At 40.2% G+C, this 17,994-nt stretch overlaps 1 protein-coding gene across 1 annotated transcript in view; it reads left to right on the top strand.

Annotated features, from left to right (window-relative positions):
• The first annotated feature begins 2,026 nt into the window (after positions 1 to 2,026).
• Positions 2,027 to 17,994, top strand: part of LOC149808519 (uncharacterized) — a 99,263-nt gene continuing 83,295 nt past the window's right edge. The window contains exon 1 of the mRNA XM_089978388.1: positions 2,027 to 2,347. Within this exon, the coding sequence (XP_089834514.1) occupies positions 2,334 to 2,347 (14 nt within the window). The 5' untranslated portion in view covers positions 2,027 to 2,333. The remainder of the gene's footprint in view (positions 2,348 to 17,994) is intronic.

A 17,994-nucleotide genomic window follows, 5' to 3' on the forward strand; every position in this document is an offset into this window, starting at 1 on the left:
ATGGTCCACTCCAAGGGAAGTGTTTCCCGGGAAAAGAGTTTCTTTGGGGACAGCCTATATAAAAAGGGGGCATCGTATTTTTGGGGGTTACGGTTCTAAATACAGGAGTTTATACAAAAGTAGAACGTGTATTTAACGGGGGGGGGGGGGGGGATTTAGCAACTATATAGGTAATCGCTAAATTTCCCCCGGTGAAAATCGTCTATGAACGACAAATCATTGGATTTTTAAGCAACGCGTAAGATAATTAGTACAGGATAAATAATATCTTTGTTTCCTTCATTTATGTGCCTATAATACCGCCCTTTGTTGTCCATGTACTCGTATCATCTAGTGGAAATTATATAGGCATATAGTGCATAATTTCTGTGTAGAAATAATCGGAAATCGCTTGAAAATTACGAAAACGCAGTTGCGTCATCTTCAAGATATAGCAGTATAGCAGCCGGGTCCGCTCAAATAATAATCCAGGGTTTAATCCGTTCACGTAAACAATGTACAAACGAAAGTTCGTCGGAAATGGTCAAGTCCTTGGGTCCAAAATAAACGTCTTTCATAAACTGGGCACAAAGAAGCCATTACAATATCGTCTCGAACGTCAGTCCATAATATATATATATATATATATATATATATCCCTACTTGTTTAACCGTTACCCTATTTGCACATGCTTCTAAACTTTATTATCACCTTTTCCTTTGCTCAGCGAGGAAGTAACGCAGGAATATGTAATACTTTTTGCACAAATAATGAATTATTTCGTGAAACATTATAGAGCAGCCATCTTCCGTGCACAGTATATTTATATTATTTAATGTAAAATAATTATTCTTGTTCATCCACCAGACCTAATCCGTTTGTAATTACACCAAAATAAAGGGAAGTTTTATTAACTTTACACTTTCAATGTTTAATTGCACATGCTCATTATGTATGTTATTTAATGTAATATAACAATATTTACACAAATAGAAATAAAACATGAAATAATTTTAAATTTATGAGTCATTTATACTTTATATTTACCAAAGGTTTTATGAAATGAAATACATTTATATTTGGACGGAATAAATCTCGCTGACATTACTAATCACGCAATTTACAGATAAATAAAACCACTGGGGTCTATTAAAACATGCATGAAATGGAAACTCCATCTTTGACGGAATTAAGCTCGTTAATACCCAAGAATCTGTATATAATATAATAATGAACTTTATCGGTATAAGAAATTTTTATTATTCGCAATAATTTTCATGGAATTTTGAAGAAAATCTGATGATTATGCACGAATGTGATTACAATAGTGAGGTTTACTTCGTACAAAGAAAGGAATAATTTAGAATTGTATTTTGATGTTATAAAAACTAATGTGTATCATTGCAATCTTTTCCAATTATATATTACGGGTTAAAAACGGTAATTATCATATAGTTACGGACTCAGAATTTTGACGTTTCTTATGTTAGAGAAAAACTACTTTTATTCGCTGCATACGTTTGAAGGTATGTTTATTTGATTGCATTAGATATAAATAACATCAACTTTTTCCTATTTCCAATACGTCTTTCAAAGTATGATTCCAAGCGTGTATGTGATCGAGATCATCATCTGTTGAAATATCCCTCACGAAGGTTATTTAGCAATATTCCAATACTAGTGAACTTTATTCATGCTTAATGTACGTACTAATAATTTAGCCGCCTTGTCATGGAAAAATTTCAAATTAGCTGCCAAAAAATGAATGTAAAAAAAAAGAGGGGATGGTGACAGTGTTAGTTCAGTATAAAAGCCACCATTTGTATAAGAAATTAACCTGATTGCCTCAATCAAAATCTCACATGTATGCTTTTTGCAAAAATCGTTAGCTTGTTTTTATCTGTATCTTCAGCGTAAAATTCTCATTTCTCAAATTGGCCAGTGTCGGATAAAAATTAACCAAATAAACTGTCCAGTGAGACCCTTCTTGAAAACGAAACTAGAATGTAACTGAGCGCATGCGTGATGTTAGGGGTATAACATTTTCTTCGGAAGGAATCTAGCGTTTTAGAATTGCGAATCATGAATGCTAATCTAAACTTATCCGTTTGCAATGACCTTGACAAATGTGCGCATATTAAGCGTACCATTGTAATTTGCATGCTGGTATTTTATTTTTATGTCAGTTATTCAGTAGTGGCTGGAATATAGATACAGATACCGAAAAATCCAGAAATGTCGGTTTCGGTTTGGTCTTAGCATATGGAATTATAACGAAACTACATACAAGCAAACTAGAAAGCATTCTTTTAGAGGCGACGCAGGGTTAGAATTTCAAACTGTTCTGACCAGGATGAAAAAAATGAGGTAAGAGTGTATTCGTTGCACGCCCTCTCTTAGTACTAATATTAGTACCCTTACTCGCACTCGTGGACAGACCGCTCCGGTGGCCTAATGGTTAGAGCGTCCGCCTCGGATGCGGGAGGTCGTGGGTTCGATCCCCGGCCGAGTCATACCAGAGACTTAAAAAATGGTACTAATAGCGGGCTCGCTTGGCGCTCAGCATTAAGGACTCACGGTACTAATTCCACTCCAAAGGTAAACATATGGAAACACTGTCATATTCAAAATTCAATAACTTAAAATTTATGGGTGCTGATAATGACACCTATAATTTTTCGTGCACATCTAACCTTGGTGCAGGCTTATGTGTGGAGAACACCATATGAGCCATGGCATTTTGTTTATCTACATGTGCATGAAACACATGTTATTGATTCTGCACTATGAATCAGGTGCTACTTTCATTATTGAGTACTTCTGAATCAAGCCTGTAAAAATACTTAAATTGCATCAGTCAAAATTTGTCTATATTTTTTAAAATTTACATATAGGATAAGCTCTCAAAAGATATTTTTACTAAAATTTTAATTTTCATTATTAACCAATTATGGACCACCAAACCTGTAAATACTCTATTATTTGTTCACCCATTTCTAGACTGGTTCACAGTTCTTCCGTATAATTAGTACCGTGTGTCCTATAAGTACAATACAACACAGCAACATGTGATGCGGATGCGTGAGTCCTATAACCAGATTTAATTTTTTGGGAAAAAGTTGTATTTTACTCCTTGATATTAGAGCATAATTGTAAGAAAGAATTGGCCATGCTTCTGCATGGATAATAGTGCAGTAGCATTTTATGTGATACCAGTATCTATAGTTAAATTGCATCCGCATTACATGTTGCTGTGTTGTATTGTACTTATTAATGGCTTATTCTTGTTATTAAAATAATTGTTTTCTGCCTTTGTATCTTCATGTTATCTTTCTATGGCATGCATGCTACACAAAAGAAACACAAGCATGCTGACATCAGCAAGTATGACATCACAGGGTATCAAATTACATGACGCATTGTATTTTCATCTCTCACTTGCTATAAGACAAGTTTTAAATGTTTTAAATTTCAAAATTGCATTTCTTTTCTTGCTGACTCTCACAGAAATAAGATACAGTGCATCCCTATTCACATCAATCAAACAAAACAAATAAGTGTGCCACATGACAGGTCAAAATGATAAGAGGCCATTGCCCTTTTGTGACTAAAACAAATACACACACCCATGAAGCATCAAGAGATGCTGACATTCCAAACTTATTTAAACTATCATCACATGTGATTCATGACCCCCAAATGTTAATAAAAAGATATAAAAGCCAAGGAAGAGTTCCATAAGCTTTATTATACTGAATAATTAAATAACATAGTGCTACTTTTTAGTATAAAACTATGGGGAAGGGTGAATAAGCAAAGAATAGACAGAGTAATTTCTTCAAGCCTGGTAATGTTCCCCACAACGGGGGGGGGGAGGGGATGTGTATCAACCCAAATAACACATCAACATGAGGTATGTTACATAAGGACAGCAAGAGACAAATTTGAAAAAGCTATCTAAAGTTCCTATAATGCTGACATTGATCATTGATGTTGGAGACAGAAAGTGTATGCACAAACTGTAATGACTCAAGCTATTAAGTATGCTGGAGGTGGAGAAATGTGTGAAAAACTTTGCTATGCCAAGACAAGTTCATGTCTCTATGCAATATGCAGACACAGATAACAATTGTCACTGAATACACTACTTGTTAAATTTAAGTAATAGAATTGAATTGCATATTGAAGTTGTCTAATACATAAATATATACCTACATTTACCCAAAGCTAATAAAAAGTTAAGAAAAAGTCTCAAAATCATTACTGTGGCTACTTTCCACTATAAGCAGTGTTAAATTACTTACTTTTTAATATAAAGCTGAAAAAATGCATACATTATTGAACAAAAGAGAAACAAAGCAAACATTGCAATCACTCAATTACAGTCAAAGGGGAGGTAATACGCCTTGAATTGGCAAACCAAATAGCAAGCTCTAATTTACAGCTAAATGATTCCTTACTAATACTTGATGGTAAGAACAGAGCAATGTAGGTTTAATAAATAGCTTTTGTTTCAAATATGAAACCATATTTCTGACATGAAGCTTGTTTTCATTTATTCACAACAACATATATGGTGAACAAAACCCATATCACTTAGTGCACGCAGTAATCAAATGCTGAGATTTGGAATAATGTGTTCTGAGACCACAAGTTGCAACACCCTGAGTATAAAGGTTTTCTATCATGGGACTTGGTACATGAAGAAAAAAGAGATCTGGTTTGGTGGGAGAGAGCAGTATGTTCACCATGCAGTTATACATCAAGAATGTTTCAACTGTATGAAGGGAGGTTGGGGAGACTTATATTGGGAATGAAGGATTGAAAACTATTATTTTAAGTGAAAATGTCCCTCCCTACTCCCTCAACAAAAGGAATGCAGAAAAGTTCCAATACTGTTTGCCCAAAAATGTAATGTACCAATATGAGAAACATGCTGAACATAGAATAGGTGTCAAGGAGTTTAATTCTAGGATAAGAAATAAGACCGGTATAATTGATATTCAATGTGACTCGACATATAATAATTCAATTTACAGGTTGAGGCAATGCAGCATGTGCAGTTTTGTGCACAGTCCTTATTTTTACAATGTTCTCTGCTTTGATCTGCTGAGTGTGTCTCGAAAGTTAAATGATCAGTACTGATACATAAGTGATTGTGACATAAGTGGCTTACATATAAAATCTACCCCACCCCACCCCATTTTGGGGAATTATTGCATGTGTTAAATGGTATTTAACCATACAAGCCAATCTATGGGTACCATCATATGAAATTCTGCCATCAGGCCATACTGTGCTCTCTTCCCTATGGCCTGAGCTATCTACTTCCACTCTTCAGTGTATAAAACCATCCCCATCTGTCTTTGGTATAGAATTTTTCTCCAAAATCACATGCAAACCATGATAAAAAGACTCCATTATGATTGTCATATGTAAAAACCACCAAATTGATACCCTGGATGCACGTGGTAACCATGGAAACAACAAGCTCCTATTATGGTATAGGTCGCATATAGGACTCACGGTACTAATTCCACTCCAATGGTAAACATATGGAAACACTGTCATATTCAAAATTCAATAACTTAAAATTTATGGGTGCTAATAATGACACCTATAATTTTTCGTGCACATCTAACCTTGGTGCAAGCTTATGTGTGGAGAACACCATATGACCCGCGGCAATTTGTTTACATACATGTGCATGAAACACGTGTTATTGATTCTGCACCAAATGAATCAGGTGCTACTTTCAGTATTGAGTACTCCTGAGTCAAGCCTGTAAAAATGCTAAAATTGCATCAGTAGAAATTTGTCAATATTTTTTTTACATTACATATAGGACAAGCTCTCAAAAGATATTTTTCCTAAAATTTTAATTTTCATTATTAACCAATTATGGACCACCAAACCTGTAAATACTCTATCATTTCTTCACCCATTTCTAGACTGGTTCACAGTTCTTCCGTATAATTAGTACCGTGTGTCCTTAAGAGGTTAGTGTTAGGACTGGTCGGCCCGGTGTCAGGATAATGTGACTGGGTGGGACATTCTCGCAGTCGGACCGACGTCATCGAGTCACGTGCTCAACATAGCAACTAGTCCGCCATATTTGTTTGGGGGACACGTTTGTGAAAGATCGAAATTCGAAGAATTCAGTTATTGTATTAGATTAATTGTTAAATTTAATTGAAATGTCTTACCAAGCAGCAGGGGGGGCGAATCGGACATTTTGTCCAATCGTCATTTGGCTTAATTAATACTTTCTGCACTCAGTGGATCCGGTGTCGTCAGCGCCCGGTAAAAAAAAACGACGCCGTCGTCGGGGGGTCGTCCAATCGTCATTTGGTTTAATTAATACTTTCTGCGTGCCGATCCCAGCGTCGTCAGCGTCCGGTAAAAAAGCGCGACGACTGCGTCGATGTCATTGCCCCCCCTGCTGCTAAGGGGCTATTTACAATGAAAATTATTTACAACTAACCGAATATTTGGTCAAGTCCGATACGATATTGTGTCTGAGGATCATGTGGGGTCGACTGAGCATGACTAAAAATGTTTCGAAAACCATTAAAGTCCATGTCACCGCCGCACCATGTCTGCCAAATATTTCGTAGCGTGTGTGTATCAACGCCGTTGAATACAGCAAGAATATTACAGTTGTCTCTGATTACTTTTGGAATCTGAGTGTATCGTTGAGTGACATATATCACGTCGGTGTTTTTATGCCTGCCTCTGGAAAATATCCTAGCTGGTTTTTTTTGATTGTCTAACATAACATCATCGTACACGACTAGATTGTTAACGTCGCCATCAATATCATCAATACCTGGTGCATCATTGATATCTGTAATAAACTCAATAACATTTTTTTCAGCGATCGCTGATGCATTCTCATTAAAATCTTTCAACACCTCGTAGCATCGTTGATCATCCACGCTAGGGACAATTAAATACAACTTATCCCACTTCATCCATCTCATTATTAAATTGAGTAAGAATTGCGTCTTGCCGGATCCAGATGGTCCGATGATAATCATCCGGATCGAGTTTGGTAACGCTGCAACATGCTTAACTGGTTCTCTTGTTTTAGTCGCCGAAAAATCAATTATATTCATATCTCTATACATAAATTATGGATTTATATTGTGTGAAGTGTAGAGTGCGTACTGGCACAAATGATATGACAACCGTTACAACAAGAAATAACAGATCGGCACTTACTGGTAAGTGTGCACGATGCGGTACAAAGAAATTTAGATTTATTTCTATTAGACCCGGGGATGTTTTAAAAAAAAGCGAGGAGGTGATATTGCAGCCAAGTTATCTAAACTCCCCGGAACCCCGTGGGCAAAGTATCCAGGAGAAAAGCACCTCCCAGGATATAGCTACTGTGGCCCCGGAACACGATTAGATATCAGACTCGATGATCAAAATCAGCCCAAACCCGGTGAGTATCCAATAAACGCTATCGATAGGGCGTGTCATGCTCATGATGTTGCTTACTACAAAAGTAGCGATCTGCAACAGCGTCATATTGCGGATGTAAAATTAATTCACGCGTTAAATACCATTCCTGATAAATCCCTCAAAGAAAAGTTGGCTTCATGGTTGGTAAAATCGGCTATGAAAGGTAAATTAATGATTGGAAGCGGAGCTTCTCGCGCTGGTAATTGAAAACGCTAGCATTTATAATAACAACATGGAATCCATCTATTATTCTCCGAGAGGATACTGGAAGGGGAAGGCCGCAATTGGTAAACTCGCAAGCGCTGCAAAGGTAACAAAGGCCGTTGCGGCTAATTGGTTATCCAAACAGGCTATATGGCAAATTTATCTACCACCGCCTAAACAAATCAACTTTTCGCGCTTTGATGTCAGCGTACCTAATGAAGTTCATCAGGCTGATATACTATTTCTGCCGCATGACAACGGTTACAAATACGCGCTAACCGTAGTTGATGTTGCGAGTCGATACAAACAAGCGGAGCCGTTAAAAACAAAGTCAGCAACTGAAGTAGCCGATGCGTTTGAGCGGATTTACCGAAGGGGTCCTCTGCGCTGGCCAAATCTATTACAAGTTGATCCTGGCAATGAATTTCGCGGTGCTGTTTTATCAGCGTTGAAACATCATAACGTCGCGGTACGACGAGGTCATACTGCGCTACATCGTGATCAGGCAATTGTTGAACGATTCAATCGGACTCTTGCTGAACGGTTATTTGGGTATCAATACGCGAAGGAATTCATCCAAGAAAAACGATCTCGTGAATGGGTCAAAAGGTTGCCAGGCGTAATTGCAGCGTTAAATAACGAGATTACCCGAGCAATCAACATGAAGCCCAGCGACGCGATTAAAAAAAAGTATATACCCGGAAGATCAAAAATAGATAGCGTTTCCAAGCCGATTCTCGGCGATGTCACTGTTAGATATCTGTATGAACCAGGAGAGCTTGAAGGCGGTTAAAAAAGAGCTACTGATCCTATTTGGAGTGTTACCACACATAACATATCAACGATAACACGATCAACTGGTAGACCACCGATTTATAGACTGGATTCAACTGCTCCTCAGCGCGGATTTACTCGCGAGCAACTACAAGTGATACCTGATGATACTCAATTACCCCCACGTGGCCTTAACTAGCGCCGTTGGGTCTATTGCACTCAAGACAAGTTAACCTCACATTACCACGGATATGACCGAGACTGTTATCGATCCTGTCCACGGTAAATTGGCGAGCGTCTTTATCCGAATAACGCCAGCGCATTACACAATTGCAACTCGCGCAGTGATTATTCTGTTGTTGTCGTAACGCAGTTATTAATTCGGCATCAATATCAAAACGCCGCTGTTTTTTTTTATCCTGTTGGCGGTAACCCGAGAGTTTTCTATCAATGACGCTTGCATCGATGATGTCGTTGTCGGTGACTTTGTCGGTGACTTCGTCAATAACAATTCTTCGAAGCTGATTTATCCTCCGTACTCGGGACACTGCAAGATAGACTAGATTTGACCATTCGATGCGATTATCAACCATCCAAACAATTGTATCCGTGATGGTTAATCCCTGCGAGGAATGTATTGTCGTTGCGTATCCTAGCGTCCACGGGGATTTATCAGCACGTAGCGCGTCCTCGACGACGCTGATATCAACGAGCACAATATCATTCAGCACAAGAATTTGTTTTTTTGTCCCTGAAGCTGTCGGGCCCGGGATTTCAACTTCAATGTTCTGCCGCCGTGTGTCCGCGGGTCTATAACATAACGGCACTGGGCGCGTTGGAAACTTTTCCTTATGCAACGTAAACAACTTTTGCTGAAGTGTGTCTCTGACTATCTTTCTACTCGCTACAATCAAATCGTTTGGTCTCCATGTTTCCCAGAATTCATTTAACGGCGTTTCCGGAATCACCTCGCGGATTATTTCACATTGAACTCTATCCGGCTGTAATCTGATTAATTTTTTAACCTCGCGCAGTTGTTCATCAAGTGCTCGGTAATCAGTATCGGTTTCTTCATAATAGTCCACAAAACCCTTTAACCAATCATGTGGACCCTCGCCGACAAATGGTGGTGGTTGGCCATGATCTCCGCACATTATCACCACTGTATTCGCGCGCAGCAACCACTCAAGAAACATTTGTAAAACATCTAACGAAACAGTACATATCTCATCCCAGATGATAACCTCAGGAATAAATTTTTCACCCATTCGATCAGGAGTCCACTCACCGCCGCTGTATCGAAAAAAGCTGTGATAAGTAACGGCGTCAACATTTCGTTGTTTCATCTCTCGCGCTAGTCTATGGGTCGGTGTAAGCACGATTATACTTGCCCGCGTTCGAAACAATTCAATTGCCCGAGTCGTCTTTCCTGACCCGCCACAGCCGCTTAAATAAACTGTTTTATATCTACAAATTGGATCAGAACACGGTGGTGCATTAGACCATTCTGATAGATTATCACCGCGTAAGTAATTATTTTCAACGGTGACATCTGCTGACGGGGAATAATCGCGTCGTATTTCTTTTTTAATTCTCCATGTACCCCAACTCTCGTCCGGACTAGTAAACTCGGCTATGTTTCCCTTATACTTTACGTCTATGTAAAATGAATCAATCGCAACTCTAACCGCGGTGTCGGGAAATCTATTTATCATCGAGAATAAATTGATAGCGGCGTAACCCAGCATAGACGCCCTCAAATGTGGATATGCCGGGCTGTCTCCATCGCTGTAGGTAACAACTGTACCCAACCTTGTTCCATTGGACAAGAAAGCTGTTTTGCAGTTCACGTATCTATTTTTTGCCACTGCGTCCTTGATTACGAAATCATGTTCTGCGTCATCTATAATCAGCCGTGAGCAATATCGTTTGTAGTCGCAGTTTTTTCCACCTTGTGTGAACTTACCAATTATTCTTCTACCGAGATCTTTTGCCTCGCGGTTTCGTTGGTTGAATATATTTTTGGACCATTCGATGATATATTCCTCGTTGGCATCAATGTGTTTTCTGGACTCGTCAATTATGCTATCTAGACGCTCCGGTTCTGGTAACCAGAATTCAGTCTGCGCCCGGTATGATATAATCGCGTCACTGACAATCAACGATACAAGCATGCTACAATCAATCATAAACCGTAGCAGCGCTATTGGCAGCCACTTCTTTTCAGTCATGTGTCTACCAATCCAAATTTAGCAACAGCGATGAAGTCCTGCCGCGAATTCAAATGATACTATGCGAGCGAATCCGGTTAAATCAAAATCAGGCAGTGGTCCATTAATAGCAACACGAGTCATTTCATGTCTGGGGTGTCCAAATCGTTTAAAGTACTCAGCGGCGGATCCATACCCGAGAAAACTCGCTGGATAACAGGCAACCATATCAACGGAAATCATAGCGTCGCGGTTGTATTCAGTGTTCCATAGTCCACCGTGATAGTATTCCAAACAACTGGATTGTACATCCGGTAGAAATTCCTTGCGCGTTGGTCTCCACGCATTTTTCCTTGCTGCAACATGAGCCGCAACCGATGGAATCGTAAAACAATTTGTTGGCAGTTGTTCATCATGCTCTTCAAATTCCATGGCGTTTTTTTTCATCTTGTTGTGAAACGCTTCAGTGCGATATAATTCACCGTTTGGTCTTACAAACTGATCAAAGGTATCCGCATCGTTTTCAGCGCTGCGAAGTAACCACACTGATACAGGGTCGTTTTTACACAAGCAGGCAATAGCATCAAATAGTTTCCTCTCCGCGAGAAAACCATCCTCTCCCAGGAATTCCCCCGGGATATACTCTACTGTTCTATCCCGTGGAAATATTGTGACCGCGGACGTCCATGCGTGTTCGTTATGATCAATAATTTTGATTGGGGCTCCCTTTGATTTATACTTTGATTCGTATAATACTTCACCGGTTATCGTTGTAACGGTTATTGGAAATCTCAACGACGTTTCTAATCTCGCTATGTTGCTGATGGTTGCTCCTCGCTCGCGCACTGTCTCCTCCCACTGGTTGATTTTGCTACGTCGTAAATCAGTCAGTTTATTTCCTCGACACGCATTTGTAAAATGCTCTATTACTCGTTCTGCTACACAATTTATCCCCGTTGACTGTTTCATCGGCGCTAGTTTTCCGATATCAGGTTTCTTATTTAACGGGTATATTCCATAAACAACTGCTGTTTCAGGATACGCTCGTTCATAGTATGGTCTGTCAATTCCGGTTAACAACCCCGGCTTGGAGTCGCGGCTAACAATAACTATTTTCTTGTCGCTGAGAACTGGTTCAAATTTATCACGTATGATCCAATTACCTGATTCCACCCGGACAATGAATTTTACTCTGAAGAAATACTTTTTACCGTCAAGTTGTGATATTATCGTTGCTGCGCGGTTGTCGTTCATGGTAGCATCAACAACACCATCAATTCGAAATGTTGACCAACTATGAGATGCACCATCACGCTTGAATTCATTGATACAATCGCGTATTTTATTCAACAGGGTTCTATCGTTTATTAACGCTTTTGGTGCATCCTTGAGGGCTCTATCGAGATTGAACTTAATATTTTTCCAGGGCTTAATTGCTGATAGTTTCTTGAACTCCTCCTCCATATAATTAAAACAAGTATTTAAATAAAAGAATATAGTATAATGAATCACTGCAAATGGTTGATGATTGGGTCGACAACCCCGTGCAATAAATCATGTAGAGGTGAATTCTGCGGGTATCATTTACAAAGCGTTCGTAATGGTTCAAATGGCCCCCTCCCGTGCTTGGTTTGCCACGTTGGGGTGCGTGGTAAATCACAATTATGTATCAATTGTGGCGGCAAACGATACAGGGAACTAAAACGCTATTATGACAAGCGAATAAAAAACGCCGTCATTGACCCCACCGCTGACTCCGTCAAGGACAAAATCATCAAAACTCCTCAGGACTACATTGAAAGGTTTATAATTAAACAAATAATGAATTAGACAAGTAGTATTATTATACAAATGAACCAAGAATTTCAGCCGCATCCTGTGCTCGTTAATTACGAGGCATCTCACGACGGCGTTGTTAGAAACCGCAGACTGAAGAAGCCGGTTGGTACCGTAAATAATCAGGGGTATTTGATGTTTGGTGCCGGGAAAAAAAGCTATTACGTTCATAGAATAATCTATGAAGCGTTTAACGGATTGATCAACGACGGTCTTGTTATTGATCACATTGATGGATGTCCTCAAAATAACAGACTGTGTAATCTGCAAGCCATCTCTCAGAGTGAAAATAATAAAAAAGGCCAAACTGGTAAGTTTTCAAAGCAAGCAAGGGGGGTCAAATCGTTTGATACATCAACGCACGAGGAAAAAATATTTCAGTTGATGAATGAGGCAGGAAAATATTTCGATATTTGTAGAGCCTCAGTACGAAAAGTAGCAGAACGAGTATATCAAACAGCGATCTCAAAAAAGACGGGTCACAGAATTCGATTTTCATATATAACATCAAAGGGAGATAACTCGTTTTGTGATAGCGTCGCATGACAAGAGTTACGTCCCTTGAAGTCCAATTAATGTTACGATTAATTAATCATTTTACGATGAAAACTAATGAAATACATGCTGTTATCTAACAGCTGTATTCTTTTTTTTAATGTTTTATTCAAATTTTTGGTTTCATTTAAATGCTGTGAAACACCATTAATAAGTATTCAAGGATTTAACGATTCAAGGGAATTCAAATTAACACACACCTTGTGACTGACGCGGTTGTATTAGTCACCTTATCTTTAAGACGACTCGTTATAAGCCTGGGGCTTTCGAAAGCCGATTCGATCAATCAAAACTAACCCACGCACTTGACCCGGGCATGTGGTTGTCTTTTATTCACAATCATGCAACCGCGTTAATTTAATTGGGTTGCTTTTGATTGGTCGAATCGGCCGTAGAGTTCCGCCCCGCCGTTTTATGTTTGTGCTGTCTTGTGCCGTCCCATCATTTCATTGTAAATATATCCGTACGTCCCCCCAAGCATATCTTCTGGGCGGTCTACGATGACGTTTGTCACCCTAGGCCTCCCTCCCGGAGATGTATGTTTCGGGGTTTCCTTGGGCTCAGATGGATGCGAAGGCACCCAAGGGGTTCCAAGATGTGAATGTCCTTAATTAAGTAACCGATGGGCCTCTCTGACGTCATAGGGCGCCAGCGGGGTTGCCAAACGGGTGTGCCGTCCATTTTTTTTTATTTAGAAATAAGATGTTTATAAGAATATGAATATCGAAGACATCAATAATATATTAACCGAGATTTCAAAATTAAAAAATCAAGGAATTTTTTGAAGATGAAGAATTAGTTAAAGGAATTGAATTATCTGATGGTCTCAACAGCGAAAGAATATTATCCGATTATGAAATTATTAATGAACAATCGAAACGGGGGCGTTTTACTCTGGCCCGCGAGTACGCTTTTATAAAACGATTACAACATACGATTAATGAAAACCTGTACCACAATGACGTAAATGCATTCATTGGACTATTTACTGCCGTTGAAATAATACGAAAAAAACTCGGACGTGTTTATGAACGACGGCGGGAGATTTCTAGTAAGATCAAAAACATTAGAAGGATTATAGACGAAAACTCCGTGGAGCCCCCAATTTAATGGCATACCTGTTCACGTAGCGTACGGAAGTGAATTTTTACGTTGTATACATTTTTTTTTCCCCGATAGGTCGTGGTAACGTGCGTCTGATGCGACAGGTGTTCTGCCACAGGGAAATTAGAAATTACGGAGCAATTTGCAATAATGGTAGGCGAATCACTTACTACTCGGCTAGCCAGAGAGCGGCTAGCAGCGCTTAAAAAGTTCATACCGTTACGAGACAGGGTCCGAAAACAACTTCAAACGCGGCAACAACTACAAACTGATTTTGCTGTTGGAAGTGAACAACTCTTTGCTCCGATAACGAGTGCAACTGTGCCCGTCCTCGGTGCGCTTGAAAAGATAGCGGCTCAGACCGAGCAAACAAAAGAGTCTCTGGAAACACTTCCTGCGAAAATAGAGGTTGCTACAACACACCAACGGAGGGAGAGGCCGCCACCACTCGCTATAACGGACCCACAAGAACCTTATGTTACAATGGCCGATGAAGAAGAACTAGGCGCCACCGCAAGAGAACCAGAAGAAGAAATACCGGAAGAAATACCGGAAGAAATAGAGAAAGAGGGGAATATACCCCGTAATGTACTTAAAAAGAGCACAATAGACACAATCAGAAATCTTGACGATGAAGAATTAGTTAATTTTACTGTTACAAATTTTGCTAAGGGCACACGAGATGAGCATATCAATAGCGGCTACGAGAAAAATATAAATTCGGTGGAAAAATGGACAAGAATAGTGTATTTAGCAAGTAGATATAAAGACGAATTATCACGTCATGGTGATCCCATTTACGACGCATTCCTCGAGAATGTTAAAAGTAGGAAACCAAAAAAAGGAAAAGGATACTCTGTTGGTAAAGACGTTACTTGTCCTGGTAATGTTCTCAGTGATATATCACGGCTGGAAGTACTAATCGGAGGAAAACGAGCCGGAAATAACTCTCCGGAAATAATCAATGAGGCCGATGATATTTGCAGGCGGTTATTTGCCGGTGGTATCATGGACATTAATGTATATCGAACGCTCATAGACGAACTCGTGGACGGTTTTGATGACCACGGTCATTACAGCGATTGACCAATCACTAATTGGAAAACACTGGTGTTTTTATAATAAAGATGATTATACACTACAACCATGATAAACCAGTCAGCGTCTACGTGGTAAACTCACGATTGCCTGTATACCGCGCGTGGTACGGAGACGGTCTCGGTAGCACCATTGCGGGGTTATTTACAAGAATGGCTCCAAAAGTGGCGCCGTTAGCTAAACAATTATCTATGAAGGCCATTGATGTTATTCGTGATAAGGGAATCAGCGCTATTGGAGATGTTGCCGGAAAGGTGTTTTCTGCAGCAAAGGACAAACTAATGTCGTTGGTGAGAAGAAAAAAACAAACGCCGCTGGCGGCTCCGCCGCTGCATTCTACAACAGTGATGCCTGCAAATGTCAGCAGGGTAATAAATAACGCGGTGGAAAAAAAACTAGCGTCGATGGCCTCGCCGATGATGGCGGAGCCGTCCACTGATGCAACAACCAACGCGCTCATGAACGCGATAGCGGGGAGTGGTCTTAAACAGGATTCAAAGAATTTACGACGAAAACGACGTTGATGAATTGCAATTGAAAACATCAACATGATAAATAATAAAATGTTTGCGCGAACCGCTGATCCCGCGTTTGATATGGATGCCCCAGTGCGCAGGGATGATTCTGTCCGTGATTATCAATTTTATTCCTATCAACCACCACAAGCCGACCTACGATCGCGAATTGAACTTCAAGTCCAAGATACCAGTAAATACTTTTTGCCGTGTGAAGCGTTTATCGAAATTGAGGGAGAACTTGTAACAAATGCTGCCGATAATGCACCATACGCAAATGACGGTCGTGTTCGAGTTGGTTTTGTCAACAACGGTATCATGGCGTTATTTGAGAGTGCCAGATATCTTATTGACGGGCGAGAAATTGAATCAATAGAACGCGAGGTTGATGTTGCAACGACGATAATTGAGCTAGCAAGATACTCAGATGATTATACAAGATCGGCGGGCCCATCTATGATGTTCGCAAAGGATACCACTAATAACGCTGATCATATTCAGTACATTAACGTGGTGACGGGAAAAGATAACGCAGTTGACCAGGCTGAAGCAGCTAACCCAGACCGCAGAGCAAAACCAGGCGCTGATTTCACTGTTATAAAAAGTACTAACGATAATTTTAATCTAGGGTTTGCAACACGAGTAGCAACATTGCAAGGACAACGCCGACAGTTTTCATGCGCGATTCCACTCCATCACATATTCGGATTTTGTAGAAATGTCAGAAAAGTTATCTATGGGGCTAAGCATACAATCGCGCTAACGCGAAGGGGCGATGATAACAATGCAATATGGCGTGCTGTTGGCGTCGATAACGGTAAAGTCGTTTTAACTAAAATAGCATTGTGGATGCCAGTGTTGACTCCATCAGTTACCACGGAAGCACGATTGTTATCATTTATGGAACAGGGAGGGAAATCGTTGTTGAGTTGGCTAGCGGTAACAACTGATGCTAAAGAGGATAATGTCGCTGATACATTTACATGGCACCTGGCATCAAAACAAGGCGTTTCAGCCCCGCGTCATGTATTTATAGCGCTACAGAATAGGGATCGATTGGGTAATCAAGAACGCAGCCATATGATATTTGATCGATTAGGAGTCAGGGAGGTTTCGCTGAGAATAAACGGACAACAGGAACCATCCGAGGATATACAGCTTAATTACGACAACAACCATATTGCTCGTGTGTATCATCGGATGCCGTCATTTATGGCGCGTGATCAAAACGTCGACACTGGTTTGCAAATATCACAACTTGATTTTAAAAACCTGTATCCGATTTATTACTTTTCGCTGGAACATCTTGATTTAACGAGACAATCCGTCGTTGATATACACTTCCGAGCTCGTATAGCCCCGGGTGGTGTTGATTATAGAGCGGTTGCTGTCATTCTCAGCGATAAATCAATGCTGTTGGAAGGTGTTGGTGGACGAATGAGAATCGTTGATGCACCAGTGGAAAACATGTAATTGAAAACATAAACGCGTTTACAATAAAAATGTCGTATAGTGTTGTCGGTGTAGAGTTGACCGATGGTCAAGTCAAGAAATTACGATCAAAGTCGGCTAAACAATGTGGAACCACAATAACGTTAAAGCCGTCACAGATGGCAGGTGGTAATCATAAGATATCGTTGACGGCGCGTCAAATAAAACATTTCAATGATGCGATGAGGAATAAAAAGGGTGTTCAAATAGATTTTTTGGCCGCAGCGATTAAAAACATGGAAAAGACCGGTGGGATATTTCCGCTGTTAGCTGCGATTCCAGCGTTGATTTCCGCGGCGGCCCCAGCAGTGGCGAAGGCGGCGGCGTTAGGAGCCGTTGGTACCGCGGTGGGAATGGCATTAAAGAAGGCAACCGGGAAAGGCTATAAAAAAAAGAAACGAGGACGACCCGTAGCCGGAAAGGGTCTAAGACTACCGGGAACCCCGTATTCATGGTACTCGGGGAAGGGTCTAAGACTACCGGGAACCGTTTATTAACGCAAGAGTCTATGGTTGAGGAGTCAATGACTCCTATGTCTAATTTTGATTTAATAGATGCCGCAAACGCGTTAGCGATGAAAAACTTCAGAGGTGTTTTTATGAGGGATCAATTACCGACAAAACCAAGGAATATTGAAACCGGTATAATTAACCTCGATAAATCCTCCGGAGCGGGAACTCATTGGGTTGCATACGCAATTGATCCGTGTGCGATCGTCTATTTTGATTCATACGGGTTAGCCCCGCCAAACGAGTTC

The sequence above is a fragment of the Sinohyriopsis cumingii genome, chromosome 1 (genome assembly GCF_028554795.1).
Source record: "Sinohyriopsis cumingii isolate HCF-2022 chromosome 1, ASM2855479v2, whole genome shotgun sequence".
In the NCBI taxonomy this organism is placed as follows: Eukaryota; Metazoa; Mollusca; class Bivalvia; order Unionida; family Unionidae; genus Sinohyriopsis; species Sinohyriopsis cumingii.